We start from the raw sequence: 18,281 nt of genomic DNA, 5'->3' as shown, positions 1-18,281 counted from the left end.
TCAATCATATGTCTTGAAGTTAATTGAAAATTAGTGATTGATTACTAATCTGCTCATTGAAACAAGAAGTTTAATCTGATGTGCTATAACAAACGTTGATCTATCAGTTGTAAAATTGGAACTGAATATTTACAATTGATCGCAAATATTTTCTTGCAAGACCCCCTTTATCTGTTTGTGTCTGTACCTTGCACTCACCTTTCTCCCTCTCTTGTTCTTTCTGTCTCAATCGCTCTCTCTGTATCTCTCTCCCTCCCTTTCTTTTTGTCTCGCCCACCAGAGGTGAAGGCGAGACTTAGGGATCCAAATGTCGTCCGTCGTCCGTCCGTTGTCCGTCTGTCACAAACCTGTAATGACACATAACTCCCAAACCGTACGTCGCTTTTCAACCAAACTTGGTTGGTAGATGGACTTGGGGAACCAGCATGTTATGCTGCAGTCTGAGGTCACATGGTAAGGTCAAAGGTCATTTTCAGGTCAATGTTAAAGTTTACATGCAAGACCGTAAGTCGCTTTTCAACCAAACTTGGATGGTAGATGGACTTGGGGAACCTGCATGTTATGCTGCAGTCGGAAATCACATGGTAAGGTCAAAGGTCATTTTCAGGTCAACGTTAAAGTTTACATGCAAGACTCTCTTATGACACTAACTCCGCAACCGTATGTTGCTTTTCACCCAAACTTGGATAGTAGATGGACTTGGGGGACCTGTATGTTATGCTGCAGTCGGAGGTCACATGGTAAGGTCAAAGGTCATTTTGAGGTCAACGTTAAAGTTTACATGCAAGACTCTCTTATGACACCTAACTCCGCAACCGTAAGTTACTTTTCAACAAAACTTGGATGGTAGATGAACCTAGGCGACCTGCATTTTATGCTGCAGTTGGAGGTCACATGGTAAGGTCAAAGGTCATTTTCAGGTCAACATTAAAACTTACGTGCAAAGCTCTTGTGACAAGTGTTCTTCCATCCCAGTCATTTCACAATGAAGTTTCGATATAATTCACTTGCGTGCCCTCGCAAATCACGATATTTCTGCTTATTTTCATAAGTGGGCGAGACACAAAATTGCTTTTGCCTTGTTGGCTCCTATCTTTCATTTATGCTTCTCCATTTTTATACGCCCGTCGTATGGTATCACGCATGGTGTCCGTCCATTTGTTATCTTTTCCTTGTAAATGCTATAACTTCAGTTTGACTTAACCTAGGCTTATATAATTTGGTGTGTATGATACTAGCACGATTCCCAGGAAGCCTATTGATTTTGAGGTAAAAAGTTAAAGGTGAAGGTCACAGTAAAGGCCACTGCACACCTACGACCCGACTACCATGCTGTCTGCGATTCACGCATGCGCTTTTTGCCATAGCAACTGAAAATATGCGCTTACTACTGCATACGCGCATTGTTTATCAAATACGCATCGTGCAACTCTTCTGTCTGATTGGCTGGAAATTGGATTGAGCTTGCGATCCAGTCATAATGTCAAATCCTTACGATTTTCCTTGCGACTTGTCTCTGACCATTCTGCGACTCTCAAGCTGACAAGAGCTGTGACGTCACATCTCCCCTCACTCAGTCGCAAGCCAGTGGGAGACCAGTCGCGTCGTAGGCTGTGCGGTGGCCTTAACATGTTTTCATCTTACCCTTCTGCAGTCCTTGTAAATGTAACTTCAGTTTGGTGTGTTTGATACGAGCATTGGTCCCTAGAAGCCTATCGATTTTGAAGAAGAAAAGTCAAAGGTCAAGTGACATGTTTTCATTTTACCCTTCTGAAGTCCTTGTAAATGCGATAACTTTAATTTAACCTATCCTTGGCTCATATAATTTCGCATACATTGGTAATTCCGAAGGTTCGTTATTCTGGGGGGCGTTTCATGAAAGGACTTGTCGGACGTTTTATCCGACAAGTCCCATTTTATCCGACAGTTACCATAGGAACAGTGCCTCTCAGCCAATCAAAATCATGGAAAGATGTCAGATCTGACAACTTGTCAGATGAAAATATTGATGAAACGCTCCCCTGAAGCTTTGTTATTCCGTAGGTATGTTATTTCGAAGGTTCGTATTTCCGAAGGTTCGTAATTCTAAGGTTCGTTAGCCCGAAAACGAAATGAGGTTCGTAATTTTGAAGGTTCGTTAGTCAAAAAAACGAAATGATTAACAAATCTTATTTTGTTTTCGGACTAACGAACCTCGGAACAACGAACCTTATTTCGTTTTTGGATGAACGAACCTTCGGAACAACGAACCTTATTTCGTTTTCGGATTAACGAACCTTCGGAATAACGCCACAAATGTTAGGATTAACAAACCCTTTTACGAGCATCGAGGTATAGGCAATTTACGTGCTTCGGAATTACGAACCTTCGGAATAAAGAACCTTCGGAATTACGAAGTGTAACCTATAATTTGGTGTGTATGATACTAGCATGGACCTCAGGAAGCCTATTGATTTTGAGGTCAAAGGTCAAGGTCACAGTGATGTGTTTTGATATTTCCCTTCAGTAGTCCTTGTAAATTGATAACTTTGGTTTAACTTTTCCTAGGCTCATATTATTTGGTGTGTATGATACTAGCATGGATCCCAGGAAACCTTTTGATTTTGAAGTCAAAGGTCAAGGTCACAGTGATGTGTTTTCATCTTTCCCTTCTGAAGTCCCTGTAAACTTGAGATCGGTTGCTTAAGTTTAACTTAACCTAGGTTTATATTATTTGGTGAGTATGATACTAGCATGGATCCCAGGAAGCCTATTGATTTTGAGGTCCAAAGGTCAAGGTTATCATTCTTCTATCTCCCTTCCTCCCCATTTCTAATCCGATCTCATCATTCTTATATCACCCTTCCTCCTTCCCTTTAATAATCCCATCTCATCATTCTTCTATTACCCTACCCTCCCCCCTTTAATCCCATCTCATCATTCTTCTATCACCCTTCCTCCCCCTTTAATCCCATCTCATCATTCTTCTATCACCCTTCCTCCCCCTTTAATCCCATCTCATCATTCTACTATCACCCTTCCTCCCCCCTCTAATCCCATCTCATCATTCTTCTATCACCCTTCCTCCTTCCCTTTAATGATCCATCTCATCATTCTTCTTTCACCCTTCCCCCCCCCCCCCTCTAATCCCACCTCATCATTCTTCTATCACCCTTCCTCCTTCTCCTCTAATCCTATCTCATTATTCTTCTATCACCCTTCCTCCTCCCCCTCTAATCCCATCTCATCATTCTTCTATCACCCTTCCTCCCCCTCTAATCCCATCTCATCATTCTTCTATCACCCTTCCTCCTCCCCCTCTAATCCCATCTCATCATTCTTCTATCACCCTTCCTCCCCCTCTAATCCCATCTCATCATTCTTCTATCACCCTTCCTCCTTCTCCTCTAATCCCATCTCATCATTCTTCTATCACCCTTCCTCCTTCTCTAATCCCACCTCATCATTCTTCTATCACCCTTCCTCCTTCTCTAATCCCATCTCATCATTCTTCTATCACCCTTCCCCCTTCTCTAATCCCATCTCATCATTCTTCTATCACCCTTCCCCCATTTAATCCCATCTCATTCTTCTATCACCCTTCCTCCTTCTCTAATCTCATCTGATACCTCCTCTGTCCCCCTTTTCTCTCCTTTGTAAAATGTGCATGGATTATGCAAGATCAATATTAACTTTTACTTTTTTTCATTTGATGATCACGCTTCTATAATAAGTTTTTTTTTTTATGGTGATGGTAATTCTCATGCTTGAGTAGATTACTATTTTTACTATTTTTTATATGGTGACCATTGATTTACTTGATATATTCATTTACTCTTTGATTTCAGTATTGTGCTCACTAATCTGTTATTCAAAATCATTTGTATAAAATTTGCCTTAAATTTAATCAAGTATTACTGAACATTCTGCTTGATTTTCCAGTCACGCGACCAAGGTCAAAGGTCATTTAGGGTCAATGAACTTACCACTCTCTATGTCACTGGTTGTTCTATTCAAGAAGTACGGGTAGAATATAAATTACAACTTGAATTTAATTCTATATGCAAATGGATTTCAGATAACAGATTATATCTGAATACAGAAAAAACAAAAGTCATGGTCTTAGGGAGTAAACAAAAACTTCATAGATATAGAAATCATTGTATTTACATAAACCATAATGGTGACGAGATAAGTCAATGCTCTAGTATCAAATGTCTAGGTGTTATAATTGATAGACATTTTTGTGGCATGATTAAGTAGATTCTGTTTGTAAAAAAAATATTTGCTAGACTTGCTATGTTAAAAAGAATTCGTCCTTTTGTAGAAAGTGATACCCTGAAATCATTATATATGTGCCTTATTGAATCACAAATGAATTATTGTTGTGAGATATGGGGAAATCATTTTCAGTTTCATTTTTGATCGAATTACCAAGCTCCAAAAAAAGAGCAGCTCGTTTGATCCTTAGATGTCACATATATACCCCATCTAAAGAAATGCTTTCAAATCTAGATTGGATAGCCTTCAAGTACAGAATCATCTATTTTCGATATATATTTGTTTATAAATGTGTTCATGGACACACACCAGAATACTACTCAAATTATTTTCAGGATCTAAACAAAACCCATACGAGAAATACGAGGCAGTCTGTCGGACACGATCTTGTTATTCCAAGGTGTCGATCTGATTATTGCAAACCTTTATTTTACGCCTGTCCAAAACTGTGGAATAGCTTGCCGGTCATCATACATGAATCGTCATCTTTAAATTCATTTAAATATAATCTTAAAAAGCGTTTCAATTTGATTGACTATTAAGGTTTACGCTGGCACCTGCTACTTTGTAAAATTTATGTATTTGAATGTTTGAATACCATTGAAATAATCTCTCTAATTTTGCAATGTTTATTATTGATGTCTTTGCAATTCAGCTTGTATTGCATTTTTTTTTGCATATGTTATGTTGTTTTGAATGTTTTTATCTGTAAATATTTTCTGTTTTTACATTCTTGTGTATAGGGGCCCCATGGGAGATCAACTGATGTTGAATGGGCTACCCCTTATGGAATAAACAATAAAATGTAGACAACTTCCATGGGAGAATCAACATCGAAATCTTTACTTAAGGTTAAGCTTTTAAAATGTCATCATAACTTAGAAAGTATATGGACCTGGTTTATGAAACTTTAACATAAGTTTAATCAAGTATTACTGAATATTCTGCCTGAGTTCAGATCACATGACCATGGTCAAAGTTCATTTAGGGTCAACGAACATTCACCATGTTGGTGGTATTTTTTGAATGCCATAATAACTTTAGTTTGTGGAGCTAAGTTAGGTCATGAGAATGTAACATAAGAGTAATCAAGTATCCTGTGTGTTACATGACCTATGTCAAAGGTCATAGTGTATGAAACTTGGACATAAGATTTATCAAGCATTAGTGAACATCCTGCATCTGTTTCAGTTCATTACATGTACCAAAGTCAATGAACTTTGGCCATGTTTGGGGTATCTGTGGAATTGCTATCATAATTTTAAAAGTTTATGGATAAAGTTCATGAAATGTGGACATAGGGTAATTACGTGTCTGATCATATGATCTGATCATCTTGCACAAGTCTTAGGTCACATGATCAAGGTAAAAATTAATGTCATTTAGGGTCAATTTACATACTGTAGTATTGTATTATATGAATGGTGGTTTTTGTGAATAGATGTACATGAAATCTCGTTTTCAAAGCTATATTGAAATACACCCCAATTATTCAAGTGATAATGTAGGCGTGACTGCCAGAGGTGTTCCACTTGCTATAGTTTGAATGTATGAGAGCAGCACTGTTTCCTCCTTTACTGAACAATGACTTTTAATTACATGTAGTATATTTTTTCCATTCTAACCAATGACTTTCTTGGTATGTGCTCTGTTATTTGCTTGGAAATAATCATTGTAAGCCTTCACCTACACATGTTTTGTTTTCATTTAACTAAACTAACTCATCTTTTCATACATGGCATATATAAACCAGACTGAATCACTTACATCATCGGAGCCTGCACAGCCCACCCAATCAGATAATATTGAAATTGAGGTGTAAGTCTTTCTTATTTGTGCAGTTGTTGATCTGTTTTGCATGAATTAAAGTTAGACCATGAAATTAATTTACAGCTATTCTCAGCATTTTGAATTAGATTGGGATATTTGTGAATATATTTTGTGGTATTTTTTCCCTATGAATCACCTACAGTGAAGTGCTGTATATCAACTCACAAACGTAAACAAGCATATCTGTTTGTACATGTACTGCATTGTATGTTATATAAAAGCAATTTTTTTCTGCACATTTCATTATCTCATTAACAATTTTAGTTTGCCTTTCTGCCTATCAGAAAATAAGAAAAATGATTGATGCACACATTTATTTTTTTAGATAGTTTTGTGGTTTCTACTCTTTTATAAAATCTTAATTGTTTTTATTTCTTTTTTTAAAAGTAGACACCCAAAGAATTAAAAGTATTTTATGATGATTATTGAATTTCTTCATTGTAAAGGGAAGTATTACTGATCACATATATAACTTTCCTTTTTGTCTCACCTGCGAAGCAGAGTGAGACTATAGGCGCCGCTTTTCCGACGGCGGCGGCGGCGTCAACATCAGATCTTAACCTGAGGTTAAGTTTTTGAAATGACATCATAACTTAGAAAGTATATGGACCTAGTTCATGAAACTTGGCCATAAGGTTAATCAAGTATTACTGAACATCCTATTAAAGTTTCATGTCACATGACCAAGGTCAAAGGTCATTTAGGGTCAATGAACTTAGACCATGTTGGAGGAATGAACATCGAAATCTTAACCTGAGGTTAAGTTTTTGAAATGTCATCATAACTTAGAAAATATATGGACCTAGTTCATGAAACTTGGACATAAGGTTAATCAAGTATCACTTAACATCCTGTATGAGTTTCACGTCACATGACCAAGGTCAAAGGTCATTTAGGGTCAATGAACTTTGGCCGAATTGGGGATATCTGTTGAATTCCCATCATAACTTTGAATGTTTATGGATATGATTCATGAAACTTGGACATAATAGTAATCAAGCATCACTGAATATTTTGTGCAAGTTTCAGGTCTCATGATTAAGGTCAAAGGTCATTTAGGGTCAATGAACTTTGGCCGAATCGGGGGTATCTGTTGAATTACTATCATAACTTTGAAAGTTTATTAGTCTAGTTCATTAAACTTGGACATATGAGTAATCAAATATCACTGAACATCCTGTGCGCGTTTCAGGTCACATGACCAAGGTCAAAGGTCAATGAACTTTGGCCGAATTGGGTTTATCTGTTGAATTACCATCAAAACTTTGAAAGTTTATGGATCTGATTCATGAAACTTGTACATAAGAGTAATCAAGTATCACTGAACATCCTGTGCGAGTTTCAGGTCACATGATCAAGGTCAAAGGTCATGTAAGGTCAATGAACTTTGGCCATGTTGGGTTTTTTTTGTTGAATAACCATCATATCTCTGTAAGTTTATTGGTCTCGTTCATAAAAAGTGGACATAAGAGTAAACATGTATCACTGAACATCTTGTGCGAGTTAGAGTAGTATTCAAAGTCAGCACTGCTGCTATATTGAACCGCGTGATGCAGGTGAGACAGCCAGAGGCATTCCACTTGTTATAATAGTGAATGAGGCTATGTCATCTCAGAATATCAATTTAATTTTAAGAGATAAAATAAAATATTTTAAAGATAAAATGACCTCAGAATACCGCCCCAGGGCCTGAACCTCTGCATCAATTTGTAACTTCCCCACATAGCTTGGATTACAGGCGCACGCCACAACGCCCAGTGCTGAGAAGGGTCTCTTATTGCATTTCTTGCTTTCCCTTTACGTCTATAAAAATACTTTTTTAATAGTTACCCATTTTCTAGACAAGGCCTTTCCATCCATATAAAACTTGTCTACAATTATCTCTTATGAATTTTCTTCGGGTGGCTACTTTAAAAGAAAAGGTGAATAATATGGAGCTACATATATCTTGCAGTCATTTTGGTCATACAGATTTCTTTTTTTTTTCTTTTAAGTTACAGATTAAGGCTTTAATATTTTTTTTTTAGATATACATGTAATCTCCAGAATATTCTTCAATATTTTGGATTCAATCTTCTACAATTAAGTTACATATTTGACTTTGTACAAAAAGTAATTCTAGCCAGCCTGTAATGTTTATTTTACTATATAATCCAAGGGAAAATACTCTTTTTTTTTAAATAGTGCAAAAACATTTCTTATGACGTATGAAGGATGTTGGGAAAAATCAGTGGATGAGTAAGGATGAAGAGCAAATGATTTGGATTTTGATACATTTATATGCAGGGTTGTCACCAGGGGCGGTATTCTGAACATTGTCTTTTCTCCATATTTTATCTTATCTCAGAGATATGACAAAATCGGTATTCTGGTGGATGTCATAACTTTTGTCACAAAAATTGTCATAAATTTTGTCTCTTCTCTTTAGCGCGCAGCAAAAATACGCGGCTTTAAATGCGCGTAATCCTTTTATACAAGCAAAAGATATGACAAAAGTTATGACAGGGGGTAGCAGTCATAAATTTTGTCATATCTTTTAGTACCAAATATCCCGATACCCTGTCGACTGAATGTCAAGCAAATAAATATATTATTTAGATTAGATTATGGTATTAGTTTCACTCATCTTCCATGACAATTTTCACAATTATTTCTTCATGCTACAATTACTTAGGCCCTACATATTTATTCCTCCTTTTTTTCTCTGTTTTTCTTACTTTTCTACCTCTCCTCTAAAATTCTTCACAGCTCCCTGTCTCTCTTTGTAATTAAGCGCATCAATATACGCGTCGTTGCGCGATGCCAGCAACTGGTTTGGGGATACGCCCTACCTGCCACGGGGCTTTCCTATTGGCTAGAAGGGCTCCAACTGGGAACTAACGATGATTTTGATTGGTTTGCTTCCGAATAGATGGGTGGGAACTTTGAGAGATATGACAGGGAAAAGACAATGTTCAGAATACCGATTTGTGACAATCATAGCGGTGTCACATCTCGGAGAGAAATGACAAAATTTATGACAAAAGTTATGACAAAGTTACAGAATACCACCCCAGGTTTTTAGTGGAAGCAACCTTGGCTTACACCGTGGATTTAGGGCCGAGATGGGGTAGGGGGAAGGGCAGTCAAATATATTGCTGGACACAAGTGTGACCAAAAAACGTGTTTAAAGGGGTGTATTTTCAGTTTTGGACGAGGGCCCCGCGTGCACTCGTTAAGGGTATCAAAAGACAGATTTTCAAGAAAAAGGGTGGTTTTGAATAACTAGTCAATGGTAAATCATGGGGTCATACGTTCTTAGGGTATTTTTTTGCAAAGCTTTTTTTAAAAACTAGCCAAACATGCTTAGGGTATGTTTTTCCCCCGGGGTTATATTCTGGCGACAACTTGTTTAGGGGTGAAAATATGTAAATAAAGGGGGTTATTTTGTACGGTTACACTTCGTAATTCCGAAACACGTAAATTGCCTATACCTCGATGTTCGTTAATCCGAAAACGAATAAGGGTTCGTTATTCCAAACATTTGTGGCGTTATTCCGATGTTTCGTTACTCCGAAGGTATAATAATCCGAAAACGAAATAAGGTTCGTTGTTCTGAAGGTTCGTTAATCCGAAAACGAAATAAGGTTCGTTGTTCCGAAGGTTCGTTAATCCGAAAACGAAATAAGGTTCGTTAATCCGAAAACAAAATAAGGTTCGTTAATCCGAAAAATGAAAACCGGGAAAGCAGAGGCAGAGGCAAGGGGGGGGAAAGGGGGACACTGTTGCCGTTCAATTGTTATGAGGATAGAAAGGGAAGGGCGGCCGAACGAATTTTCGTTTGGGGGGTAAAGCAAAAAAATGACACTCATACGTCAAAATGGGCACTTTGGTGATATTTTCACCTTAAGATTATCATCTGCTTGAAGTAATTGTGTGTTTGATAGTGATTAAATAGAGAAAAACTTTTTTGAAGTGACTTCTTGATATGGCAAAATGTATATTTAGGCTTTATTTTTCGGGAGAGAGTATAATGAGCAAGCGGCTTGGTAAAACAAAGTCAGAGGTAAAGTTGTAAAACGTTTTTTGGGGTCAATTATTCTTAAAATGGCATTATTGCGAGGTGTTGCAAGCGTGTATCACAAGCTAAAACTTAAGGGTATTCAAATAAAAAATGAAAATAAGTTTTTAAAAATCTGAACAGATTTCTGCTGTCGTTAAAAAGATGTGCATCTAACTAAAGAATTAACACGAGCGCAATACGCGAGCTTAAACATACTGACCAGAAAAGGAATCTGTTAAAGAAAGCATTTAGTGACCTCTTTAGGATGCATATTTCACCAATCGAATGAGAGTGCGAAGCGCAAGCTGAAAATTTGCAATATTCCAGCCTGAAAACTTAACTTAACTTGTATACTTTAAAAAGAGCAGTTTATTTCGAAAAAACATGAAAAACGGCATATTTATTTTTGAAAAAGGAACTTCCCCATTTTGGAAAATATTCATTTCCCTGTTTTTTATTTCATTTTTGGGGTGCAGGTGCCCCCTGCCTCCCTCCCGGCGGATCCAACTTTCGTCAAATAGGGGGGGGGATTTGTTTTCAGCCATATTTTCCTCAATCGGCAGCTTAAAGTTGATTTTTGTTTGTTTCTTTGAAAGGGTAGTCCTAACAGTCAATAATTAGCTTGAATAAAGTAAATATGTAATAATATGATAAACCCTTTTTAAATAATGCGAGCGCGAGCTATATTTTTTTTATATGATGGGCAATATGTTTGTGATCTTCAAAATAAGATGCCTATGTAACTAAATTTATGATACAGTAATAACTTCGAGCAAGAAGCGCGAACAGAAATTTTAAATATATAAAGCTCTGGCCTGATCTAAAGGGGACATTTAAAGAACTTTTTGCAGTTAGCCATGAAGACGATGCGTGCTTCAACCAGTGGCGGCGGAACGTATTTTCCTTGGGGGGGCAACGCCAAAAAAGGGGCCAATAGGGGCAATTTGGTGCAAATGGATGTTTTCACCATGAGATTATCATCTGTGTAAAAGGTTCTGTGTTTTGTAGTAATCAAATCGAGCAAAATTTTTTAAGTGATCACTGATTGATAAGTTATATATTTACGTTTCATTTCTGCGAGCATAGCGAGCAAGCGGTTTGGGGGAAAAAATCAAATCTGAAGATGTAAAATTCGCCTTTTTGTTCAATTACTGATAAAAGGGCATCCTTGTGAGATGTTGCAAGCGAATCACGTGCTCAAACTTTTGGAAATTTCATGTAGGCCTAGAATGATAATGATATAGATATTATTTACCCAGGGAAGCCACTTCAGTTCTGAAAACTGTTCTCCAAGCTATTATTTTTTTTTTTACAAGAATGCTTAGAATATCCAGTTTTCAGGTTGGAAAATCAGAAAAATTTGGCTCACGTTTCCCCCTCGCATCAAGTATTGTTTATTGAGGGACTCTTTCTATTCCTGGTTACAAAAAAAAGTATAAAATATCCAGTTTTCAGGTTGGAATATCACAAATTTTAAGCTTGCGGTTCGCGCTCTCATTATTTAGTTCGTGAGATATTTATTCTATTCATGAGTCACTAAATGCAGTCTTTAAAAGGTTACTTTCTGAAGCCTTTTGCATAAAACTTTGGTAAAAACTGAAAACTAAGGTTAGTCTGACATTCCACCATTGACTTTAGCACAGGGCAAAAACTCTGGTAAAAACAACCTGAGTTTTCTCAGGTAAAAAAGTTTTATGCAACGGGCCCAGGGTCATTATACAAATTACAGCTCGCCCTCACGTTAATTCTTTAGAAAGATACACATCTTTCTAACGATTACAATAAATGCTCAGAATGTTTAAGTTCACGTCTTGTTACATGAAATGTCTTCTAGTTTGAGCTTGCGATTCGCGCTTTCAACATCTCACAAGGATCATTATCAGAATAATTTATTACCAGCAGAAGCTGTTATTAAAAATGACATCCCCTCCAATTCAAATCCTATTATCTAGAGGTTACTCGCACGAGACCAACACACTTGATCTCATGCATCTTAAAAACCATTTGCTTAGGCAGCAATTGCTCAGATAAAATTGAAATTAGCCTATGCTTGATCAGGGTGCCTATTCTTAATGAAAAAAATGCTTTTGGCCACAACACACGCATGTATCATCGATCGTTATTACTATCATTGCATAATAACGTCTAATCTTGTAATGACAACACCGTTTTTGTTACCAAAATGAATTATTTTCATTTTCGGAAATCCGAACCTTATTTCGTTTTCGGATTGATGAACCTTCGGAATTACGAACCTCATTTTGTTTTCGGATTGACGAACCTTCGGAATTACGAACCTCATTTTGTTTTCGGATTAACAAACCTTCGGAATTACGAACCTTATTTCGTTTTCGGATTAACGAACCTTCGGAATTACGAACCTTATTTCGTTTTCGGATTGACGAACTTTCGCAATTATGAACCTTCGGAAATACGAACCTTCAGAATAACCGAACCTTCGGAATTACGAATGTACATCGACCGAGATTCAGGGCATCTACACCGAGTTTGTGCGACTCATGCGAAAGAGTAGACGACTGCGTAGGCTGAGCGCTGTATGCGTTTTTGTACACAGAGTAAAAACTTCAGGATTGAACATTGAAAATATCATTTTCATATCATATTTATTAATTGTCACTAGTTTGGAGATTAGTACAGGACAGATGGGTGTGATATTGCATTGATTGTAGGTTAGCAATGTCGAATTGATGGAAGACAGATTATCACTAATTATATTAATTTTCCTCTTTTGTTTTCTGTGTAGTCCTGAGGGAGACAGAGGAGGAACCTCTCCAGCTGTGGTGTAATGACTGTCTATTGCAAACTGCCTTCAACAAGCAGCTCAACTTTCTTGTTTTCATCACCCATGTTTCCTTATCTTCTGTTTCTTTGTATGGATTTGATTTTATGATTTTTTGTCTTTGATTTTAAAACTATATTTTGAAATACTGTAATGTCTTGAGAGTCAGGGGGTGATTCACGGACAGTTAAAATCAATGTTTGCAAGATGAAGACCAACCAGATATTAGATTTTATCTCATTTCAAAGTTGATTCAGTTTGTTGGTGAATTAGCCCCAGTTATACATTTTCAGTGAACCAATAATTACAGTGTGCCCCCCCCAATATAACGAAACTGTGATTGATCGATGATTTATCATTACTTAATAATAATTTCAATAGACAAATGACCTATCATTGTAGAGTCTCCTATTTCAGCTGGTATAACACAGAAGATTTATCATTGAAAGAGCAATTGATTGAATACATTGAAGAGAGGATACCAAAAAGTCACTTCGTGGGCAGTATGTGTGTTTAATAAAAAAAATCACATTTTGAAAAGTTCAATATTTGCTCTTTAATTTGATACCTCAATCACAGAAAGTGGTCCAGAAATTACACTTCTGTTTTTTAAATAAGACGTGAAGTCTGAAATATAACATGAAGAGGTTTTACAGGTAAGTTGGACAGACTATCTTGACACTCTGTTTTGTTGATGATCAGCCATGCATGAAGCCATCATAACTGTGTGTTCGATTTGATGGGAAAATGGAAAAAAAACTTTTGTTAAATGACATTATGACAATACAAGCATTGTTTCAAAGAAACAGAACTTTGTTATTTCTTAACCATTTTGTAATTGAGGTATCAAATCAAAGAGCATATATTTTATTATACTTTTCAGACGTGATTTCCTTTTTGAACCTCAGATACCACCTGCCAAGTATTCTGTTTGGTATCCTTCAAATTGTTTTGCTCACTTGTACGTGAATGAGAAATCTTCTGTTATACCAACTGAAAGAGGAGACAATAATAGGTGATTTGCCTATTGTATTTGTGATTAAGTAATGATAAATCATCAATAAATATTGTATTTGTTTTCTATAGGATGCACTTAATTATTGAAGACAAAGAATTGAATTACTATTGTACATGTAGATGTTAATATGAATTTAAAACTAAACTTTAATATGAATACTTTACAATGAAGGCAGCTGGGTGATATATGTGAACCATAATGAATTTGAAATTCTCTTAACTACTAGTACATGTATAATATTGATTTGTTAATTTTTTTTCCATGTCATGTGCTGGCAAATATGGTGGAATTAAAATTGTAATCAGCATCAGTTGAGACTGTTGCATGTTTTCCTCCAAAATAATGATTCACATGTGTGTCCACCTATTTCTGTTGCTATGGCTTTAATAACTATTTTGAACTACATAACTGTAATACTATGCCTCTTCACAAATACATATGGCCACTTAAACTCCCCTTTTGAATTTTTTTTATTCATCACTATTTATGTAATTCTCCCCAATTCTATTTGTAGGCCTACATGCTGAATGCTGATATACATGTAGATCATGAGTGAGTGAACTGAATCTGTGTTCATATATTTCCTCTATGCAGTGTAAGAAATGATAAAGAGATTTAAGTAGTTTCTTTCATTGGTAGTTTACAGGGATGTTGTAATCATTGTGTACATACACTGTATACAATTCCAGAATTCGAATGATTTTATCCAACGCATGAATTGGATTTTCTGGAGCTTACAAGTTTTGCTGTCTTCGAAAGTGGAGATGATTACAAGTGATGACATGTATGTAAAATTCAGTTTTTGTATCTTAAAACAGTATTCGTTATTGTTGATGATACTAAAAATATAGAAGCTTATATTATTCTAATAATTTCTATGATATTAAAGATGCATAGAAATAAAAGAATGCACTGATAACTCAAAAACACAACAATGAGTTGCTAAAATTAGACTAGATACTGGATCTCTGAAAGTTTACTTCTACAAGACCAGGGCACCATTTCATAAAAAGTTGCTTCTAAAGCAACTCTTGCTGGAATGTCGACTTCCATTGGAAGAGTCAATCAGGGGAGCGTTTCATCAATATTTTCATCCAACAAGTTGTCAGATCTGACATCTTTCAATGATTTTGATTGGCTGATAGGCACTGTTCCTATGGTAACTGTCGGATAAAACGTCTGACAAGTCCTTTCATGAAACGCCCCCCAGGAAGTATTCCTCTTTTTTGTTTTTTTTTTGTTTTTTGTTGTTGTTTTTTGGCACATGGAACTTTCTAAGAAAAACAAATGTCTACTGATCAAAATGGCTGCCTGTTGTCAGCCGATGCATGAATGTAGGCTCACTGATTTCGCGCATGCGTAGCTCATCTCGCAGAATCCGGTAACGAGAATTTATGAGATAAAATGATTATTTCACATTATTACAGCAATTTATATTTATGATGATAAAAGTTGTTATTCTTTGTGTGTAAACTGCCTACCGTATTTTGTTGTATTTTGAAGAAGAAAAAATCATATTCAGAAACTAAAAGACAAAGCTTGTATACAAAGTATTCATTATTTTTATTTCTTTAATAAAAAGAAGCGTATTTATCAGCGCAATGTTTGTTTGTAGACCATAGAGGCTTGATAGATTAAACTTCATGGCATGTATTTTATCCCATTAAACTACATGTATTTAAAAATAAAACTGCTAATGTCATGTTTAACTTCTTGATGTACATATTGTATCCATGTTACTTGAATAGCCATTCATTTGTCTAATTATGCAATTGACCCAGACTCAGAAATGGAAATTAGAGGGAAAATGTATGCCTCTTGTACAAGAGTAGACCAGTTCCATGCTTCACATATGTAACATGTATGATATCAGTCTTGCCTAGAGGGGATCATCACTCTGACATTTAAAACGAGATTTTAAAAACCTCAAACTCCCAATGTTGAATGTCCACCTAAACAATGTTACCTGTAAACAACAATACTATTTTAGCTGAATAATAGAGAAGATTGAATACCTTTCAAGTCATGAAAGTCTACCTTATTTTGAGTTGCTGATGTCTCTGTCTGATTTTGTATAACACATTTCATATTATGATTGTTGTAATTACTTCACATGAAATTATCTGCAAGTAATATATTTGTGTATAGATATTTTGCCTGATGCTACATGTATTTGGTTGGTATATTGTTCTATCAATGTTATTTACCGTATTGCAAATTTTGTTTACAGTAGCTTTTGCATAGAGCCACTTGTACTGCATACAAATGATTCACAGTGAAACCCAAGAAAGCCAAACAGAGTGATGATTATCAATGATATAACCTAATCAAACATACAATAGACAAATGCAGAGTGGCCAACTATATTGTACTGATTTTAAGTATTTAGTACTGAAAAATGAGAACAATATTGATGGTTTCATGCAAAATACTGATTTCTAAAGTTGTTGGTTTTATGTGTTGTCCTATGGTATTTCCTAATATAAATAATGATTTTATATTACTGACAGCTTTACCTATCATTATATAGCACCTCCTTCATCAGGTATAACTTACATGACTCACCTTTCATGTGTGAGTGAGCAAAAGCATTTTGATCATGAACAGATTGATATCAAAGGGACTGTTCAAGATCATGTGATAAAGAAATCTGCATTTTTTTTGTCTCTTTGTAAGTTCAGCAAAAATAAAAGCTCTTTGATTGTTTCAAAGAATTGAAACAGAATTTGTATGAAAAAAAATATATATATATATCATTTGTACATGTACTTTCATGGAGGTGATTTAAATTGCTATTCCAATCAAAATTTTAGTCAACTTGATTTAAATCCACCAACCCTGATTGGAGTTCAAGCATTGTAAACTTCACAATTTTCTATGATCAAGGTATCAAATTAAAGACCATATTTTGTTTTTTTTTAATTCAGACACACTTTGCCAAAGTGCTTTTTGGAATTATTCAAATTGGTTTTTACTCGTGCATAAATGATGAATTTTCTGAATTATACCATGCAGGTGAAAGAAGAGACTGTAACCTTTAAAATTTTAGGGTATTTGTCTATTGCAATTATGATTAATTTATATATCATCAATGGATAATTATCGCTTTTGTTTTCCTTGGGATGCACTGTGTAATGTAAAAATATATATATTTGAAGAGTATGGTGTATTTGTGACAACTTACTGTAGGAACAAAAATTTGATGTAGCAGTAGCAATTCAATAGAGCATGTAAATATTTGGTGAATGGAAGTAAAAAAAAAAAGAAGTGAATTCTATGATATGAAAGATAAGAAAATTAGTTTAATGTTTATTACTTTTAAAGTAAAATTAAATGCTTTATCTATCATTTTTTCTCTCAAGGGGATGTTTACCCTAATAAAAAGTTTATTGCAAAAGTAGCCAAAAAATGATTAAGAAATATTAGTAAAAGTTTGAAGAAATTCCACCAAAGATTTTAAAGTTACTAGAATTTTATTTTTTGTCTCACAGAGCAGAGCGAGACTATGTAGGCACTGCTTTGCTGACGGCGGCAGCATATGGACCTACTTCATGAATCCTGGACATTAGAGTAATCAAGTATTATTGAACATCCTGCTTGAGTTTCAGGTCACATGACCAAGGTCAAAGGTCATCTAAGGATGAACTGTGATCATCAGTGTTGTTGGGGAATCGAAATCTTTAATCAAGGTTCAGTTTTTGAAATGTCACAACTTTAAAAGAATATGGATCTAGTTTATGAACTTTGGCTATGTTGGGGTGTTTGTTGAATTGCTCTCATAAAATGTATGGATTTAGTTAATGAAACTTGGACATGAGATTAGTCAAGTATCAATAAATATCCTGTGCAAGTTTCTGGTCATATGACGAAGGTTAATCAGGGCCATGTTGGGCAATCAACAGTGAAGTTTTAAACCAAGGATAAGTTTTTGAAATATCATAGGTTGTGGATCTAGTTCATGAAATGTGGACATATGGGTAATTACGGGTCACTGATCGTCTTACAAAAGTCTTCATTCACATGATCAAGGTCAAATGTCATTTTGGGTCAATTAACTTAGAAGTTATTATCATATGAATTTTATTTGTAAATAAAATTTTGTTCAAGTCATTTTTTTTTCAAAGTCAGCACTGCTGCTATACTGAAATCATGTAATGCATGCAAGACAGCCAGAGGCATTCCACTTTTTTTTTTATTTGTAACTTCATATGTGAGTAGTTTTCCCATACAGCATATTGTGTTGTAAATAAATCAGTGAAATTTCATTTTCGAAAAAAAAAAGATTAAAATGGTTTTCGTTGTACCATCAGTGTATTAACAGACACATTTCA

General features: G+C 35.5%; 1 protein-coding gene across 7 annotated transcripts in view; it reads left to right on the top strand.

The window, feature by feature from the left end:
- The window catches only part of LOC121415014 (choline transporter-like protein 1), a 95,559-nt gene extending 77,278 nt beyond the window's left edge, over nucleotides 1-18,281 (top strand). For 5 of the 7 annotated variants that reach the window (XM_041608050.1, XM_041608049.1, XM_041608056.1 and 2 more), the window contains 2 exons: nucleotides 6,014-6,078; nucleotides 12,897-18,281. In XM_041608050.1, coding sequence (XP_041463984.1) covers nucleotides 6,014-6,078; nucleotides 12,897-12,939 — 108 coding nt within the window. In that variant the 3' untranslated portion in view covers nucleotides 12,940-18,281. The remainder of the gene's footprint in view (nucleotides 1-6,013; nucleotides 6,079-12,896) is intronic. The other 2 variants (XM_041608055.1, XM_041608053.1) reach the window with 1 other exon arrangement.

Source organism: Lytechinus variegatus, chromosome 5 (assembly GCF_018143015.1).
Source record: "Lytechinus variegatus isolate NC3 chromosome 5, Lvar_3.0, whole genome shotgun sequence".
In the NCBI taxonomy this organism is placed as follows: domain Eukaryota; kingdom Metazoa; phylum Echinodermata; class Echinoidea; order Temnopleuroida; family Toxopneustidae; genus Lytechinus; species Lytechinus variegatus.
This window is presented reverse-complemented; position numbering and strand designations above follow the sequence as displayed.